The 20202-nt window shown below is 36.6% G+C and overlaps 1 protein-coding gene across 1 annotated transcript; it reads left to right on the forward strand.

Moving 5' to 3' along the window:
* Positions 1-504: 504 nt before the first annotated feature.
* Positions 505-3171, forward strand: LOC110024037 (galactan beta-1,4-galactosyltransferase GALS1). The gene is made up of 2 exons (XM_020723753.1): positions 505-1793; positions 2508-3171. The coding sequence occupies exons 1-2, from the start codon at positions 577-579 to the stop codon at positions 2866-2868; spliced, it is 1578 nt and encodes a 525-aa protein (XP_020579412.1). The 5' UTR covers positions 505-576; the 3' UTR covers positions 2869-3171.
* Positions 3172-20202: the final 17031 nt, after the last annotated feature.

Raw genomic sequence — 20202 nt, forward strand, 5'->3', positions numbered from 1 at the left:
ACAGAATACTTTTGTACAGTAAGAAGCCCTGCAACTTGTCACTTCCAAAGTACAAGTACTATTGATATGATAACAAGAGAGCATTAAATACAAAATTGTTTGGTCGGATTCATCAAGCCTATGAAGCCCATTTATCATTTTGGTTTTACTATTGTTTAACAACTCATATATATATATATATATATATATATATATATAGATTGAATATATATATATAATATCAATGTAAATGCCCCGATTTATTTATTTAAACTATCAACAGCGAAAATTGTCCTAATAAAGTAGAATGCTGTTTTCTCCTTGGCTATTAAAGAAATAACTGCGCATTTACGTAAAACCAAAATACATGCACTTGCTAATGTTGCAGGCTTTACAGCCGTTAAAGATAGCATTCCATTTTTCTCTCCTAAAACCCGATGCCCACCGCTTCTCTCTCCTCTGCGGAACATTTTTTCCCCGTTACACCCATAACCCACTCATCTCTACCGATTCACTCTTATCGAACTCAGAATTTTCTGAACCACAGTAAGTCGGCATATCGAAAGAGAGTGTGAGCAACACGGCAAGAAGAACCTAATGAGGAAGGACTGCAGCGGCGGCGGAGGAGCTGCTATGCCGGCTTCCCCCTCACCGCTTTTCTTCCCCTGCCTCGACGCCAAACCCTTCGTCGCCACCCTCGTCGTCATAACCCTCATCATGGCCATTTGGCAACTCCAACCCTACGAATCCCTCTTCTCTTCTTCCCCTTGTCCCATCCCTAATTCCCCCTCTTCATCTACCTCTAACCTCAGGCAAAAATTCGCATCTTTTTCTTCTCCCATTACCTCAACTCTCCTCCCCAACTCCTCCTCCTCCCCTTTCCTCAAGCAAAAAATCGAATCTTTTTCTTCTCGTAATGCCTCAACTCCCAGTACCAGCTCTCGCTCCAGCCTCATCACCGACCCCAATCTGCGCACTTTTCGCTCCTACGGCAACGCCGCCTCCCTCTTCGTCCTGATGGGTGCTTACCGAGGAGGCCCCACCACCTTCGCCATTGTCGGCCTCGCTTCCAAACCCACCCACGTCTTTGGTAAGCCCTGGTTCAAATGCGAGTGGGTTCCCAACTCCAACTCCTCCCCCATTCGCACCAAAGCTTACAAGATCCTCCCCGATTGGGGCTACGGCCGCGTTTACACCGTCGTCGTCGTCAACTGCACTTTTCCGTTCATCCCCAACGCCGACAACACCGGTGGAAAGCTCTTTGTTAATGCCTACTATTCCCCCTCTCCCCGCCGCTACGAGAAATTTCTTGCACTCGAAGAACCTCCCGGTTCCTACAACAAATCCCTTTTCAGCCCTCCCTACAAGTACGACTATCTCTACTGCGGTTCATCTCTGTATGGGAACTTGAGCTCCAGCAGGATTCGGGAATGGATGGCTTACCACGCGCACTTCTTCGGTCCAAAATCGCATTTTGTGTTCCATGATGCCGGCGGCGTGAGCCCTGCGGTTAGAGCGGTGCTTGATCCGTGGGTGAAGCTTGGGAGGGCGACGATACAGGATATTAGAGCACAGGATGAGTATGATGGGTATTATTATAATCAGTTCTTGGTGGTGAATGACTGTCTTCATAGGTATCGGCATGCGGCGACTTGGACCTTTTACTTCGATGTGGATGAGTATATTTATTTGCCGGATGGGAGGACACTGCAGGAAGTGCTTGGTGAGCTTTCGAATTATACGCAGTTTACTATTGAGCAGAATCCTATGTCGAATGCTCTGTGTGTGAAGGATCCCGGCAAGGATTACTCCAGGTGTGATGAGATCTTTTTTTCCTGGATTAGGTTTGCTCTTTGTTTTGTTTATTAGCTTGACTTGCTTTGATTTTTCTCGAGGGATCATTTGGTTTTTTGGTAAATTTAAAATTTTTTTTTAATGAAAATGTTGTTGTTTGATTCGAAAACTAAATTCTCATTTTTGAGGCAGTTTTGAGAAGATTTGTAGAGTTTGAAATCAACTACTTCTTACCCCAGTTGGATTTAAGAACTTCAATTATTTCTTTAAGCATGATTTCTGCCTTCAAGCAACCAAATGAGCTGTAGAAGATGTGAGAATCTGATTGTTGGGATGGCATGGTGGGTTTGGTTTTTGGCACTTGAAATCTTTAAAAACTGGCTTTTTGCTCTTTTCTTCAGTATTTTTCCAGCAAGCATTTGGTAATTTTACCAGTGTATCGTTTGAATCATATGTGATGCTACTGAATTGTAACTTCTTTGTGTTGTTTCTTAGGTTGCTGATTTGTAAATTAGACCATCTAAAACTTTGTATTAGAGATATGGACAAGTTTCTCTTGGCGACTCTTCTTCTTTGTTAATATTTCTAAAGAGTTTTTTGTGCTTACACATAGTAATGATTGTTTAGTTTACCATTGCAGCAAAGAAAAAGAGTTACTGATACTGTTAAAAAACATATATATTAGCTACCTCACTCTTTGATTTCCTCTGAATCCTTCTATTATTTGGTTTCAGGGAATGGGGATTTGAGAAGCTAGTATTCAGGAATTCAATCACCGGTGTGAGAAGAGATAGAAAATACGCGATCCAAGCGAAAAATGCTTTTGCCACTGGAGTTCACATGTCTGAGAATGTCATCGGACCAACTACACACAAAACCGAATCCATAATCCGGTACTATCACTACCACAACTCCATCAATGTCTTAGGGGAGCCGTGTCGAGAATTCATACAGATGCCTGTGAAAGGCAATGTGACTTGGTACGAGAAGATACCATATGTTTACGATGACAACATGAAACGCCTCTCCGACGAAATCAAGAGATTTGAGGAGCAAACAATCGGTCACCTTCGTGTTAATGATAAAACAACCTGAGATTGAAAGATATTTTCAGCATTCTAAAACAACCTGAGATTGAAAGATGTTTTCAGCATTCTTTTGTTGTTGCTCTCTTGGGAGAAATGGAAATTTGAACAGATTCAAGAATGAGCTTGTTAAAGAAGGAGAATTGAAAACCTAGGAAGCCATTGGTCACCATTATTGTAGAGGTATGGTTCTGGTTAAAGTGTTTTATCTTGTTGTTGTACATGACCTTCTCCAGCAAATTTGTTCTTTTGAGGGTCTATGCTCCTCTTGTTCTCTACCTTCTTTGTTATATTAAGATATACTGTTTTTTTTTTCTTAATTGTATTAGATTCTTTTATAATGTTTAAGATTAGTTATTTGACCGTTTGGACTCTCTGATGAGCTGAGAAGGTCCTTTACATTGATATAATATAAAAAAGAGTAGGTTGCAGACAATTTTCGGCTATTATTATTGTTAGGGAAATTTAAATATCTAGCACACAACTCTTTTGTATTTGCATATCTCACACCTAAACTTTTATATTTACATACATAGCACTTTGGTGGTTTATAATTATGCAGGAAAAGGTGTATTTCACTTTAAAAAACCAGTAATAGTGCTATTTTTTATGTGATATTAAATATTTGAGTGCTATGCATGTAAATATGAAAGTTTAGGCGCGAGATATGTAAATACATTAGAATTATGTGCTATGTATGTAAATGCCCCTTTTTATTAATAATTTTGTCCTTTAGGCCCTCTTTCCAGCCTTTGCCTTGGTGTCCCTATAAGAGTTGTGGGTGCAATAATTGTGTAGTGTGGTGGTAGGTCCTTGAGAGGGAGAGACCGTTGTCTTCTTCCTTGTAGCTTTAACTTTTTTTTGTTAGACGGAGGACTATTTTGTATGGATAAATACAAAGTGTATTTGTACCTTGTGTGAAGCTCCATCAATGCAAGCCCAAAGGAGAGGTTAATGTACTTAGCTTTAACTTTTTTATTATGGCTTTTAACGGTCTAATCTTGATCAATCTGAATTGGGTTCCAAGAATGAATCTAATTCATTCATTGTAATATGAAGCCAAGCCAAGCATGTTTGTAGAATGGGTTGAAATTTTTGATTTGATTTCGATAACTTTTTCTCTTGAAACAAATTTCCACGCCCATTTGCGCACAGTTTAATACAAATCTAATATCATAACACAAATCCTTAATATCACATAAAAAATTACGCTATTATGATTTTTCTTTATGAAAACATTTTCATGCATAAGCTTAAAATAATAAGTGCTATATATGTAAATATGAAAGTTCAGGTGTGAGATATGTAAATACATAAGAATTGTGTGCTGCATCTTATAACAATGATGATGTATGACGTCGCATATTGTTTGCTTCTGGATCCAGACCATATAGATTAATCAAACTTTGAAGTGTTTTTGAAGAGATTAGCCTTCTAATGATCTGATCAGCAAATAGAAAATCAGAAGAACCTTTATACACAAGGCATTAGCTGTACCTATGCTGATTTTGTTGAAATTTTCTCCTGTTTTTCTTCCTATTTGGTCAATTTCAGCTCTTCAATTTCCTCTTTTGTATTATTTATATGTTTTGGGATTTGCTTTGGATTCTGTGTGTTTATATTTTATACAACTCATTTGCCAACTGTGGTTAAGAGTGTTAGGTAAGCATTGCGCCCACATGCAGTTTTCATGACTACTGTGACAAGAGGTCCTATTTGTCCATTTCTTCCAAGCTGCCGATTCCAGCGAGGATATAATATTATATGGCTTAATAATGATACCACAGGCAAATTAATATGTGGCTATTAAAACACGAGCTCACCGACAATTTTTGTTAAGATGATGGCGAGATAATAATTCTTTAATTACATATTAGATTAATTAAAAATTAAGAACTGTTAGTGTTGGATTATGTAGACTCACATCAATGTAAGGATCTGATTATAGAGTTTGACTGGAATTGAGTTTTGAGATTGTTGAAGTTAATAATTAGAAAATTTGCATGCATGCCTCAAATCTTATGTATTTGCATATAAAATGGCAAAGGTTTGATATTTGCAATTATACCAGTTTGGTGTCATGAAATGGAGCATGGAAAGATGTATTTCACTTTTAGAAAGTTAGTAATGATCTTACAAATTTGAGTTTTATGCATGTAAATATGACAGTTCAGATGTTAGACATGCAAGTGATAAGAATTGTGCGGTGTGTATGTAAATTCACCATAAGTTTGTGAAAATTTCTCATTTTTTATGGAGTTGGACATGATTAGGACCAAGATGCAAGTTTGGGCTTGTTTAGTTCATGAGTTGACAGGTTACCTAACCAAATATGAGCTGTTTACGAACGTTAACATGCTCCTCAATTTTTATGTATTTACATATCAAACACCTAAGCATCAATTTTTACATATTTGACATTTTACTCGTGCATGAAAAAGGGCATTTCACTTTAAAAAAGCTAAAACAGTGGTATATTTTATGTGATATGAAGTTTAGGTGTTAGATATGTATGCACATAGGAATTGCGTGGTATGTATGTATATTCCCGTAAACGAAGGCTTTATTGGAGAACGCACTGAACTTCCATTGGGGTTGCACTGAACGCCGCTGCCCGGAAAAATTTTAGTTTGGCGCAGGAGAGTTTTTAGAATGTCTTTGAATGTTGCATTGTAAAAAAAGGATAAATTTTTCCGGTTCATCAGATGTGGCTTTTAAATCAGATTTGTTGAACGGGAATGCTTCTTCAGATGAAGCTTGAATCAACGATGCTCGAACTTGGATGTTCAAGCAATGGTGGGAGACTGTGATGTGAGATAACCAAAACTTTACATTTTTCTATTACATAACCCGAGTATCTTTAAAGGTTATGAATCATGGAATTTGTTCGAGTAGAATGCTTTCCTTTTTCTGCGTCCATAAATAAGAAAAGAAGAATTGGCAGCCTTTCAATGATGAAGAGAAGTGGGTGGGGTTCTCTGCCGTTCTGTTCAAAAAAGGCACTTCAGCTTAAGCTTCCTCTTCACTCTTTTGTGGCAGGAACAATTATTTTATGAGGACACCGATGTAAATTGCATCAGCTGTCCAATAACAGGGTGCCACGTGGCAATCCGGGCCCGTGTATGTCAATGAGCCCAAATTGTCACGTGACCCCCTATTATTGGACATTTGATGCAAATTTGCATGAGGTGTCGTGATGCAAGCTAATGTCCTGATGCAATAATTTCTTTGGAGGCCTTTTCCTAACCCGAGTTAGCGTGTGGGGTTTGTTAGAATTTCCTCGTCACTCTTAAAGTTCCTATCTCTTTATTCCACAATCTGCCAAGTTGATCAAATCTTAACTCAAGTTGTCACAATTGTCACCCGTAGCCTAAGGCTTAAAGTTGAGCAACCGAGTTTTAAGAAGCTTTTTTATCCATTAGATAACAAATAAGCCTCTAGTCATTTTGAAACATAAAGAATTCTGTAAATGAATAAGTATCAAAGTGTAATGACAGATTAATATTCTAATAAAATAAAAAAAAATAGCAAATTGAGCAAAATAAAAAAATAGCAAGTTAATAATAATATCAAATCATGAAATAAAGTGGGTTATACAAACATTAAGCCATCAAACACTACACGAATGCTCCCTATTAGCATTTGTTTTAGCCTCAGAAAATTTCGGACACAAAGTTTGAGTCGAATTTACGTATGATTTAAGGTGAAGCTTATTATGGATGCTTTAGCGTCAGTAGTACGCCGATACTTACCGATGCAAACCTTTTGTGTCGACTTTTGAGTTGAACGTATTATTTCTACGATAAGGTTAACGCTAACGTTATTGCATCGGAAAATTCCGACGTGAAAGCCGACACACATGCCCTAAAATTATATTATTATGCTTGCTAGCCTCATTTTCACTTCTATTGCTCGGTTTTTCTTTTTAAGTTGCAGCTCCGGCTACGTCTTTTCTCTACCAAACATACAACAACTTTGGGGGCGTTCGCACCGGCGATTTAGTGGCTCGGGCGAGTATTCTTTCGATCTTATGTCTAAGCTAGGTAAACTTCCTTTCTTAGTTTAAGGTATTCCCCATTTATATTTTTGTGGAATTTATGTTAGATATATCTTACAAAAGAATTGAGTGGTTTGAATGCAAAAATTGAAGTTTATGTGTTAGATATGTAATACATAAGAATTGAGTGGAATGTATGAAAAATATGAAGGTTAGGTGTTAGATATGTAATACATAAGAGTTGAGTGGTTTGAATGCAAAAATTGAAGTTTATGTGTTAGATATGTAATACATAAGAATTGAGTGGAATGTACGAAAAATATGAAGGTTAGGTGTTAGATATGTAATACATAAGAGTTGAGTGGTTTGTATGCAAAAAAAAAAAAAAAAAAAAAGTTTAGATGTTAAATATGTAATATATAAGAATTGAGTGCTAACCCCCCCCCCCCCCACCGTACAACGTGTAAATGTATAAGGGCTCATTCCTAAAATAGGGAGTTCATTTCATGAATAAACATTACGCAAATTTACTATTCTTTTACTGTGTTATTGCTCCCTCTCATCCCCTAACACTCCATTCTTTAGGCAGTTCTCTCGGGCAGATTTAGATTCAACATCATGAAAATTGTTGTGAGTGTGGAGCTATGTCATCAACAAGAAGAGCATAATGATCACAGAGGGAGAGTAGTAACCAAAGAGCGGTGGCCAACTCCGAACCCCCACGAGATGACATGAAAGAACGCATGCAAAGAAGAATGCAAGAGATGAAGACTTAAATTATGGATCAAGTGACGGGCCTGATCGTCGAGGTTTTAAGGGTAGTTGTAGCCATGGCGGGAAACCATTCCCTGCAAGAGAAAAACTGGCAATAGGAGGTGGCGTCGATGCATGACGCTAGTAGGGAAAACCACTATCACAAGGTGGCCGGTGACTCACAGTACCAATATAGTGTTGGATCAGTGCAAGTGGGAAAGCGATGCACTGAACGTATTGAAGCCCCGTGCCAGTCGGAGTCTTCCTCAAAATCTCTAGAGTAGAGTCCCTAAAATAGTTTAAATTTATGTTCTTGGAAGCTTATAGGGGATGATCAAACTCCAACAACCACATCGCCACATTTGAATCAGTTGTATAGCGGCTCAAGATCTCAGACGTGTTCAAGTGACGTCTATTTTTCACCGCTTTAAGGACGTCACCCTTGAGGTGGTTCCACACTCTTTTGGCTAGGAGCATCAACAGCTTTGCTAATTTCAAGAAGTTGCTCTTGGCACAATTTGCCAATGTCAAGAAACCCACGAAGAGCGTGCACTCCCTATGGCAGCTCTGGGAAGGTGAGCAGGAGACTCTGCGGGGGTTCATTGTATGTTTTTAGAGGGAAATGTTGGAGGTGAAAGACCTCAAAGTAGATGTTTATGTAGCCACCTTGAAGCAAGCCTTGAGGACCGAAAGATTTTCCTACAACCTCAGTATCAACAAACCCCATGATTTGGCTGAGCTGTTGGAAAGGGCTAACAAGCTTATGCTAATAGAGGAGAGTACCGCTAAACAAGAATGAAAAGGGTGTCATGCTTAAAAAAGGGTCCCCTAAGAGGCGTGTTGAAAACAAAGGAAGAATGCTGACCTCCCATCTGACGTCATTTCAAAGACGACCAACCCTCTTGCAATGGCGAAAAGGCCAAACGATGCGACCGACATGGTGGCAGAGTAATGAAATGAGACCCTTGGTCAACCCGGTACAATGAGAGACTCATAATGCGATATGAACAGCCGTACGAAGATCAAGATGGTTTGCAGGCTACCCATTTGAGGGTATCGATGGCGGAAATCATGAACGCCATCCAGAACAAAGAGTACTTCAAGTAGCCTGTGTCAATGAGTGTCAGACGTTTTCTCCGAGACGCAAGGAAGTACTGCAAGTACCACTGAAATTACGATCACGACACGAAGGAATGCACACACCTTTGGAGTTTCATTGAGAAGCTGATCAAGGCGAATAAACTAAAGGAGTTCGTGGCTCGGGGGACACTCGAGTCAGAGACAAGGGATAATGTCGGCGTTGGAGGCCCCACTTGGACCCGTCCAAACAAATGTCGTCCACATCATCGAAGTAGTCCTAGCGATCCATGGAGGAACAGGCGCACCATGCGTGACTCCTAGAAGGAGTTGATCGATGGTACGGATGGCTTATCCGAAAAAAAATTTTCTCTTTCATCCACTTCTGTACCTTCTGCCTAAAAAGTCTTGGATGAAAATTTATTTCCTCATCTTGTTAGAGATGTAAATAAAGCTTTTATTTAATATTCAACTAAAATTGTGTATGTGCGCCACACAAACCAAAAATAAAAACTTTCAGGTCAAAAAAGAATTTGAGGAATGGAGACAACTAGCTGTGGTGCCATGATTTACCGGCTAAGCGCATATCAAAGATAGGCAGCCCATGGCACCAAGATCGCCCGATCTAACTCAGGGAATGAAGAGAAGCTAGTCATGGCACAAAGATCATCCGATTGAGCGCATATCAAAGACTGGTAGATTGTGGTGTCAGGATTGTCTGGTCCAACCCGGGGAATGAAGAACAGTCAGTCGTTGCACCAAGATTGCCCAACCGAACACATATCAAATATTTGTAGACCATGATGCCAAGATCTCCCAGTCCAACCTAGGTATGAAGACATTCAACTGTGACGCTAAGATGACCCAATTGAGCGTAAATTAAAGACCGGGAAATCACAGTGCCAAGATCCCCTGGTCCAACCCAGGAAATGAAGAATAGTCACCCGTTGCACCAAGATCGTTAGGCTGAGTGCATATCAAAGATCAGCAGGCCATGGCGCCAAGGCCTCCTGGTCCAACCCGAGAAATGAAGACAGTCAGTCGTGGCAACAAGATTGCCCAGTTGAGCGCATATCAAAGACTGTTGACTGAGGCTCCTAGATTGCTCGGTCCAACCTAGGGAATGAAGAGCCAGTTATGGCTCCAATATTGCCCAGCTAAGCGCATATCAAAGACAGATAGATCATAGCGCAAATTTCGCCCGATCTAACTCGGGCAATGATGAAAACCATCCATGGCGCTAAGATCACACGACTGAGCTCATATCAAAGATCGATAGACCATGGGGTCAAGATTGTCTATTCCAATATGGAGAATGAAGGCAGTCATAAGTAGTGCCAAGCTTGCCCGACTGAGCACAAATCAAAGACTGACAGACTCACCAAATATCAGATAGGCTGTAGCGCCAAGAATGGTCTAGCTGGCTAAACCCTTGGAGAGAATTCTCATCCTAATATTGGTAAACAACAATAAAACAAGGCGTTAATCACTTTGCCACAGAGCCTAGGTGACAAACTTTTTTGAAGCGACAATGACTACAAGTGTACAAACCAAAAATGCATAGAAATACAAATAAAAAACAATCGAGCTGCTTCTTGTCATTACAAAAGAAATATGCAACCACAAAATCTTTTGTTTACAAAAACACCTACTCTCTTAGCAGTTGAAAGAAATTGGCATCTATATAAAACCTTAAAAAAATTAAATAATAATAAATAAGGAATACAATTTTCAAAAGAAGTGTTTATGCTTCAGGAGGCTGCCTGGAGAAATTCTGTTCATTTCCAACATCCGGGTCATCCCAAGATGACCCTTCGAAATTGGAAATAAGGTTGCAAATTCTCGGAATTTAGAATATTATGTATCAACCAAGCTCGATCAGATGAAACGATCAATCATTGTTAAGCTCCTAATATGACGTTGTTCGTCAAAAGGCTTCATCAGCATGGGGTGGGGTAGAAGTAAGGAAAAGAACTCTTCCTATGTCTTCATAATCACCATTCATTCTCTTAAATTATGGTTTTCTTCAACGATGAATGAAAATAATTTGGAAACTAATGAAAGTTCCTCTACAATCCCAACAAACATTTCCTTAGCTAACTTGGCTTGCCCCTCCGCCTCCTTGGTTAGCCCAACCAAGACCTTGGCTTACTTTACGAAAGCAACCCACTTAGTCTTGACGATGTCCCAAGCCATCGATTTAAGATGTGAGACCTCCAATACTTTCAAGTTGTATCAGTCACTCATCTTAAATAATTCAGGCCGCTCCAACTCACACAGAGACCTCACAAATGCCAACGACCAGATGGTCTCCAAAAGCGCAAGAGGGTAATTCTCAGTAGATGGAGAATCAAAGTATCAGTCAATCGATCAATCGATTATAGTAAAGAGACCATCAGGTGAATTCCAGATCTTCACCCCACAGACCTGGAAAAGAATCCAACTCAGAAGGAAACCCCCAGTTAGGCAAGGGGGCAAATTTAGCAAGTGGCTCTTTGCCTTCATGGCGACGGGTCACAGAGGTCCTTCCTCCGGGATCAATCTCATGCCCAATTTTTTTAAAAATCACAGGCAGATTAATCTCATTCCTAGTAGGAAGATTAAGAAATGATGTTCCTCAATTAGGAGCAGCTATCTTTTTCCTCACTCCTCCTATGGAGCCGCTCTTGTTTGAACTTCTCGCAGATAACCTGGACGGCCCCCCAACTCTTCACCAACCGAAAGGGGTTGCATCCGTAAGATAAAATTTATGGTTAGCAAGGACCTTACGTCTCCCAGTGGTAAAGATCACTTCTCTGGGTAGGATCCTTTAAAATGCGACCACAATAACATGAGTGTTAAGAGCTAACTCCTCACCTACTCAACTAATTTCACCACCCGCCACAGTAGTGAGTCCTCCTTTTGCCGTCGTCACTCTTTATCTAATTTAATCTAGCCTACCATCAGCCTTTACCTTCCTCTTGGCAAATCACACCCACTTCACTGGCCAACCCCTTCAAAACTAACACTGTTGTGAGATTGGATCATGTTACTAATGCCAACTATCAATCGCCCAACACAAGAACCCCCATCTATGAAAAGAAAAATCATTAGCAAGCATAAGACGAAGGGAAAAGGAAGGAGAGAGAAAGAACAATTTTACCCGAGATCTGATTCACTTCAGACCACGCTATGCCATCAACGTCACAAGGTGAGAATTCGCCTGCTGACAACGTTCCATCAGACAAAGGGGCATCCACCCTGACTCATTAAGAATCAAGCAGGAGAGGGATATCTGAAATAGTCGGCTGAAGGTAAGCTTCAAAAGGGATTTATCAGGAGATCAACCTCTTAAGCCTATTATTCCTCATTAGCCTTGGGCAGAGCCCTCTTCAAAATACTATGAACTGAATTAGAGGATTCTTTCACCCTCACTCTCTCAATTGGTTTTAACTTTCTGGCCAATAATCTTCTTAACGGATTTTAGCAAGGAGCTAGATCCCTTTTCTATAATGAAGTTGCGAACAACTAACCTAGAGAGTCTATCAATGCCTAATATATAAGCTGCTTTGTCCCCCTCTATCAATGCCTAATATATAAATAAGTGACACAGAAATCTAGGGAGTCTATTTATGATCTTATTGAACGAATGTTGATATGAGAATTGTGTACTTTTAAAAAGAATTTTTTCTTTCTCTCTCTATCTTTTTATTCTTCTTCTGCTCAATGCTATTAGGATTTACGCATAACCTACAAACATTACATGACCCTACTCCTAAAAGGATTTGGCATCCAAAATATTGTAGTGACCGTGAAAGTATTTCTTAAATCTAAAGTTACATGTAGACATCTTAAGAAGGACAACAAAATCCATACTATATGAATTTTCAATGGATGAGATAAAATATTCTATTCTTAAATTTTCAATTTACATTCTTTAAAATTTTTTACTAATTAGTTCTCTATATAATTTTTCAATATTGCTTTCATTTTACAAAATATTTTTGATTCATTGAGGAACTTGGCCCCATTAAGAAAATCTCCTAAGAGTGAAAGAAATATCATCCTTACCTTTAGATCCTACTCATCCCAAAAAATTTAGAATAAATCTTTCTAAAATATTACTCAGTAGAATAAAGAATGAAGTCAATTAGCCTATAGATTGAAGGCCATGAGATCTCATCGTAGCTAAAATTGAAAAACTTCAGTGACTACTCCATATAGGTGTAGCCAAAGTGCCCCCAATTGAAGGATATGATGAATTTAATGAAACCACTTTAGTTTCTTTATAGTTGAGTTACATTATAAGTGAACAATCCATCTAGTTACATAAAAAAGAAGAATATTTTTTTTTTTCACTACCATTACTCGGGGAACTCTCCCTATAAAATAGTCAAGTTAATTATAAATTATCTAAAAGTGAGTCGTAATGCCTGCACGACAAAATCCTGAAGGTATAGCCAAAGTGCTCTCGGAATAATACCCTATAGAAGTGCTAAAAGCCTCTATATATATGAATGATTAGTACATATACACCACTCATTTTTTAATTTGTATCAACAAATTTATTTCTTAGATAAATGAAATACACACTTATCTTATAGGGACAAGCAATTTATAGCTTCATGTCTCTCATTATTTTATTCTTTTCAAGTTTCTTATCAAAGAGAAAAGAGAATCAGAGAACTAAGTGTATGTACCTAAAAAGTCTGTTAAGCTACCAAGCTATAAAATTGAGGTAAGCTGAGCGAAACCGAGCCTTCATGTCAAAATGACTATATTGAACCCACCTATTAAAGTGTTTGAATTGAGCTCACCTGCCAATATCGGCAAACTGAGCTAAACAACCAAACTTTCAAGTTTAGCTACATGGAAGGATATTACATAAGACTTGACTAAATAAAGGTGAAATGTAAAAAATGAAAGGGTGGAAGATGACGAGGTGGGGGGTGCGAAGGTGGATGGGGGAGACGCAATCTCTCTTTTTTTCTTCAACATCCTGAGAGTCACCAAAATACAATAATGAGTGGCGAATGTGCGTAAATAATAGGGGATGGGGGATGAAGGAGGCACAATCTCTCTTTCTTTCTTTAACACCCTGAGAGTCACCAAAATACGGTAATGGGTGGCGAATGTACGTAAAAAATACAGCAATGGAAACCCTACATCCTAAAAGGATTCATAATCCTATAAGGATGTGCATAAAGCTACTATTTAAAAATAAACCTGTTCCCACTCACTTAGACTTGTTGTTCATCCCCAATATCATATTATATGAACTAACGAATAACACGAAACCCTATGTCTCAAAAGAATTAAAATAGTAGTTAATCAAACTGAAAATTAATAAAGATTCAATCCAAATATAATTTGAATCCATAGTTGAGCCAAATTTGGTTTGAGTTTGAATTCATGCCTAGTCACAATTAGGCCTAAGCACATAATAGTTAACCTGCCAAATCATAATGAGATGGTCTCAAGTCTTTATCATAGATACGAAATATTATACATTTGGATTTTAAACATTTTATTACTATTAGTGACTTATTTTCACAATATTTATATGAATATAATGCATGAAAATACAAAAAAAAAAAAAAAAAAAAAAAATTTTTTTTTTTTTATGTGGGGTGTTTTTTATTTTTAAAAAAAAAAAAAACATTTGTATTTATTTGCATGGTGAGCATTATTATGTACTTAATTTCATATTTCAACGTGCACCGGCAGATTTTGATTATTATACATGATAAAGGCGTTATGGGTGTCATAAATGTAATAATTATTTTATCTATAATTCATTTATTTAGTCCGTGTGCCTTATCTCCTCAGTTTCTTGTTGGTTCAATTATGAAATCTGATCATGGGCAATTTAAGAATTTACTGTATCTTTGAGGTTGATTCCATGTCTTGATAACTAGATGTGTTTGTGAGTCCAAATTTAGGATATGGCTAGGTCACTTTGGGTCCATGGTGAGCTAGTCATGTATAGTTTGAAAGGGACATTTATTATCATAGCACTCCAAACATTTTCTTTTACTTATTTAACATTTAGAAGTTTATATTTAGTTATGTAACATTTTAAGTTTAACTGTATAGGAATCAGTGGCTTTGTCTGCAAGAATTAAAATGAAGAGGTAAGATAGGCTTGATGACTAATTAGCGTTCGATAGCTAACTCATGGCTCAGCTCGATTAAAGCTCATTGATGATAGTTTGATTTTTTAATTGAACGAGAATGCACACTTTTCACAAGTAATAGATTACTAGATGAACAAGTTTGAAGTATAATGTTTGGGTCATTTAAGATTATGAACAGTATCATTTATGGTTCGTAAACAAGCTCGATTACGAAACATTATCTTTTAAATATTTATTTTTAAGCTCAACGCGTGGTATTTGATATGACTCGTTTATTTTTTCCAACAAATAGCTCGTACGAATTTTGAATAAGACTTGATTAAAGCTTGATTAAGGCTTGATTATAATTCATTTATTTTTTTAAATGAGCAACTCGTTAATAAGCTTGAAGACATATTTCTAAACAAGCTTGAGCTTGAACAATCTTTAAAGCTCGAATCGAACTTGGAAAACATTTTAATAAACGAGCTCAAAATAGAAATAGCTCCTTCTTGGCTCGAATCAATTCATTGAGTTGGCAACTCACCTTTTCCTCATACACACATCCCCATGCTATGCCATGCACACATTTAAGATTCTGAACAAAGTATGAGTTGAAGTTTTGCTTATTTCTGAGAGAAGAAAACATCCAGACATAGAAACACCTAAAAAAAACAACAATTTTAAGGAGTAAGAGTTCTCAGATTGTGGGTTGCACTTAAGAGGCTTTTTGGTCGACAGTATTAAGCATTCCTAATTCAGCTCATTGTTGGAAGACATTCAAACTCAATGTAAAATATCGTTGCATTTGAAATTCACACTTTAGTTCATTTTCTCTGATTTTAGAATTTGATTAAATATTTGTCGGAGTACTATTACTCGACGATGTTAAAATATAAATAAGAGATTGAAAGAAATTTCTCAAGGATTTTTGACCTATCCGAAGTTTTGTTTCGAAGTTTGTAACCCATGAATAAGAAATCAAAAGAGTTTAGACCTATCTGAGGTTATGTTTCTAAGTGTTACGACATTTACTTGTAAGAAAGAGGTTGAAAAAAAAAAATCAACTTGGATATTAGGCCTATTATAGGTTGTTGTTCAAGGACGGCTCAACTTCGTTAAATTGTATGGATGAGGTCTATTGTAATCCATTAAGAATTTTTTACTTATCCTAAGTTGTTAGTCGAAGTGCGGCTCGATGACGTTAATTTGTGCGGATGAGATTGAATATAATCCATTAAAAATTTTCAACCCATCTTATGCTTTTAGTTGGAGCAATTGCTTGATGGCTTTGATAGAAAAGCTTAAATCAAGTTCCGTTGAGACCGATTTAGTCCAAAATATGGTGTTTTAAATGTTCTATGTTTCAGAACTTTAGGGCGTAGGTCAAGATGACTTTACTTTTTCTTGGAAACATAGTAACACAATACTTGAGAAAACGATTTGGTGATTTTCTTGTTCTACCTTTTGAGTTTAGTGCCCCTCAGTGGCAGTTTTATCCACATAATCCTAATTATTTGGTACAAACTGACCCAAAATACTTCTGTTGATTGTGCCTTTTCATTTCTTCCATAAGTTGATATCCTGATTTACGGAAAAAAATTGCGTACGTCAAGCGTACACAGGAGTTACGTACGTAAAAAGGTACACGGGGGTTACACGGGAGTTACACGGGGATTACAAGAGGTTATAACCCCGTTGTACCTCCCATGTAACCCCACTGTAATCTTATAACCCCAATGGATAAAATAAAAATGCGGTTTACATGTGAGTTACACGAAAGTTACAAGAAAGTTATAACAGGCTTGTAACCCCCTTGTAACCCCCGTATAACGCCTGTGTACCCCATTACGTACACATCTCTGCGTACGATTGACGTACGCAATTTTTTTCGCCTGATTTACTGGTATGACCACCACTTTGGTAGAAGTGACAACGCGAGTTAATTTGGAGGCTGATAAGGAAAGCAGGTGTGTGGAGCTAGCAATATCGAGGATGTTAGTTTTCTGATCATGTTGAGGAGGGAGCCTTGGATGAGTATTCCCGAGTTAAGCATGTCCAATCTGTGGTTAATTTTGTGATATTTAAGATCCACCAGTTCTGTCGAGACTGGCATAAGAGTTAAGAAATCTCATTTTGAAATTATTCCATTGTATGCAAATAGTCTTCCAAGAGTAAAAAATAGGATCCTTTGCCAAGAAAAATAGAAATAGAGGCTTGGTGTATTGGCTTCGAGACTATTCCTTAAAATGGTGGGTTTTGGTTTGGGCAGCTATGTTGTTGATAACATCACACTTAGCCATAAAAAAGGTGGAAATGTATTTCCTGCATGTGACACCAAACTATTATGTGCTAGAAAATTTATGTCACTAGAGCGATAATTTAACATTTTAGAATTACACAAAAAACTACCACACTTATACACAAGAGAAAAATAGTGGGAGGAGACACCTGCATTTCTTACGTAAAAATAAAACGCCCCTCGAAAGGGAAAAACCCACGCGGCGTTAGGGCAGTTAAAATAATTCATTGGGACATTGATAATACAGAGACATGCTTTTCTCTTGAGTTAGGAAATATAAAATTATAGAAACTGATTATCACAAATGTATAATAGTAATTTGGTTATATAGCTTTAGTTGACTATATAAGTCATAGTTGAAGGTTATAATAGTCGTAATTAACTACAAATGTCATAGCTAGTGGATATAATATTCTTAGTTGGTTGAAGAAGTTGTAGTTGTTGGCTATGACAACCTTAGCCGATCACAAAAAAAAATGTAGGTGGTGGTCGACGATGACTTTTTGTGATAGGCGACGAACTCCGATGGTAGGTGATGCATTCTAGTGGTCGACGAATTTCAAAAATTAATGTTTATAAGTCAGCTCTCTCTCTTTTCTCTCATCAAGTGTAGAATTAGAGTATCTTCATACTATATTAGATCAACATTTTAGTAAAGTTGATCAATCTCCTAAAACACTTCATCGGACGGTTCATATTGATTCACTTAATCATATATCACTTTTTAATATTTGAGTATCATGACGGCCTCATAATTTAATGTTCTTGGGCAATTTGGATTCTCCTAATGAACAAATCGACATAACTCTAAGCATGCTAAATTTTGATATTTATTTGTGCTTAGTTAGGCACAGATTAGATGTTTTCGGGTATCATTGAGTTCATCTTGTCGAGATGTTTTACTTAAATATAAATTTATTAAAATCAATACTTGAATGATCATGAAACTGAATTTGGAGCATTTCTTACTCAAAATACATTGAGATTCATGCCTCATGATAAAAATTTGTTGATGACATATCATTAGATTATAGTCAATGCATTTCACTATATGCTAATTATAAAATTATGCCAGAAATAATAAATTTACACTATTTTTTATCTTATTAATTGCTTTGAACTTCTCTCAAATGAAGTCGACATTTAAAATTTGCAAGGCGGTAAAAAAGGAGAGTAAAGGGACTTGAAGTGGGGTATATAAAATAACTATATTGGTATTTCTCTTTTGAAAGGCCTGAAGTCTCATGGGCTGTTGTTGCAAAGTGGGCCTTCAGCCCAGTTATATCGTTCGGACGGGCTCTCTAGGTGTAGTAGGTTCCAGCTTCTGACATTACGGCATAGGATCTATTTGGGGCAGTTTGTGCGTTTCAGGATAAACAACTTATCTTAAAATGCGGCCCGCATGTCGATCTTATTTTGTGCTTATTTCATAATCTTGATATAAAATTCATGAAATATAAAGATATTTTTATTGTCAAAATAAAAAGATATTTGATATAGAGTACAAAAGCTTTTAATTCTATCTGAAGCACGCATTAAAGACCTTATTTTGTGCTTTTGCTTACATATCCTTAAAGTCTTATCAAATATAACTTCATATTAAAAATATTATTTTATTTTTGGAAAAAAAAAAAAATCTTCTGATACTTAGATTTTATTTAAACAAGATATCCAGGCAATAGCTAGAGCAACAAAAATTATGGCAAATTAATAATTTTAAAAAGTAATTTCAAATCTTTCTTATCCAGATTTAATACTGATATTTATGACTTTATTATTTTTTTAATTTAATACAAAGTTCATGAAATTATACAGCCAAGAATTTGTAAAAAACATATTATTTAAAATAATTGTGCAATCATTTTATTAGATATTATAATATCAAATCATTAATTAGAAAAATATAGAAATTCAAACAAAAAATCTAATTTTAAATTAAAACTTTAATTTATCTATAAATAAATACATAAATATATATAGATAGATAGATAGATAGATATACATAAGTATGCTGTGTGTGTGTGTCTCCTGTCCTACTTATAGAAGGATGTATTTCCTCTTTTTAAATAATAGAAAAGATATTTTTAAGTGAGATGAAAAACAAGTAAAAATGCTAATAAATATTTAACAAAATATTAGCAAACCTAAATACAAGTAAAATGTCTTAAATAATAAATTAAAATATGAAAAAAATTAAAAAAAAATATTATATATAAAAAATTTAATACCAATCAACAAATTTTCATCATCCGACAGAAATGACGAGACCTGACAGACCTTGAGGTGGTTTTTGAACAAAACACATTCAAATTTCGATTAAACGTGATCCATAACTTTAATTTTAACAAACTTACAATCGAATTAATCGGTTCGACGAGAATGACCTAACTGTTATTCGAACAAAATTAAGCACAGTCAAGTAGTTAAATTATATTTTTTGGAGCTTTCGATGCTTAATGGTAAGGTAAAACAGATCTAAATCTCACAAGTTCATTGTCAAATCGATAGTGTCAACAAGATGAATCCAACAAATCTAATATCATTCAATTATGATATTATAAAGGAAGTTAAATGTCCATTGAGCACAGTCTGATCAAGGTAATATGTCCGGGCAATTCGATGAGGTTCTAATTTCGTGTTTATTTTCAACATGGATTATATAAATAATGCCCTACCACTCTTTTGAAAGGGGACCAAATCAAGTGCAGAAGAAGAGAGCAAGGAGCTAAATCATGCCAAATCCTCAATGACGCAACCACTCATACATAACTTTGCCACTAGGGGTGTAAACGAGCCAAACACAAGCGAGCCCTGACTTAGCTCGTGTTCAGCTTGTTAAAAAAAAATATCACTGTTCGTGTTTGGCATTGGCTCGTTTACTTAACGAGTTGAACACGAGTTGTTCACGAACAAAGAGCTTTTTTGACAACCCTAATCGCATAGTTATAAAATGCTAAGGGTTGGGGCAAGATTTAAAAATTATTGTGTATATTAAAACATCATTTGAATCTAATTTAATAATTTTTATTCTACTTTTTAAATTAATACTTTTAATTAATTATAAATCTTTGCAGCCTTGCAGTCAATTATATATATATATATATCGATTAAAGCTCATTG

This window comes from Phalaenopsis equestris, unplaced genomic scaffold (genome assembly GCF_001263595.1).
Source record: "Phalaenopsis equestris unplaced genomic scaffold, ASM126359v1 Scaffold000240, whole genome shotgun sequence".
Taxonomy (NCBI): domain Eukaryota; kingdom Viridiplantae; phylum Streptophyta; class Magnoliopsida; order Asparagales; family Orchidaceae; genus Phalaenopsis; species Phalaenopsis equestris.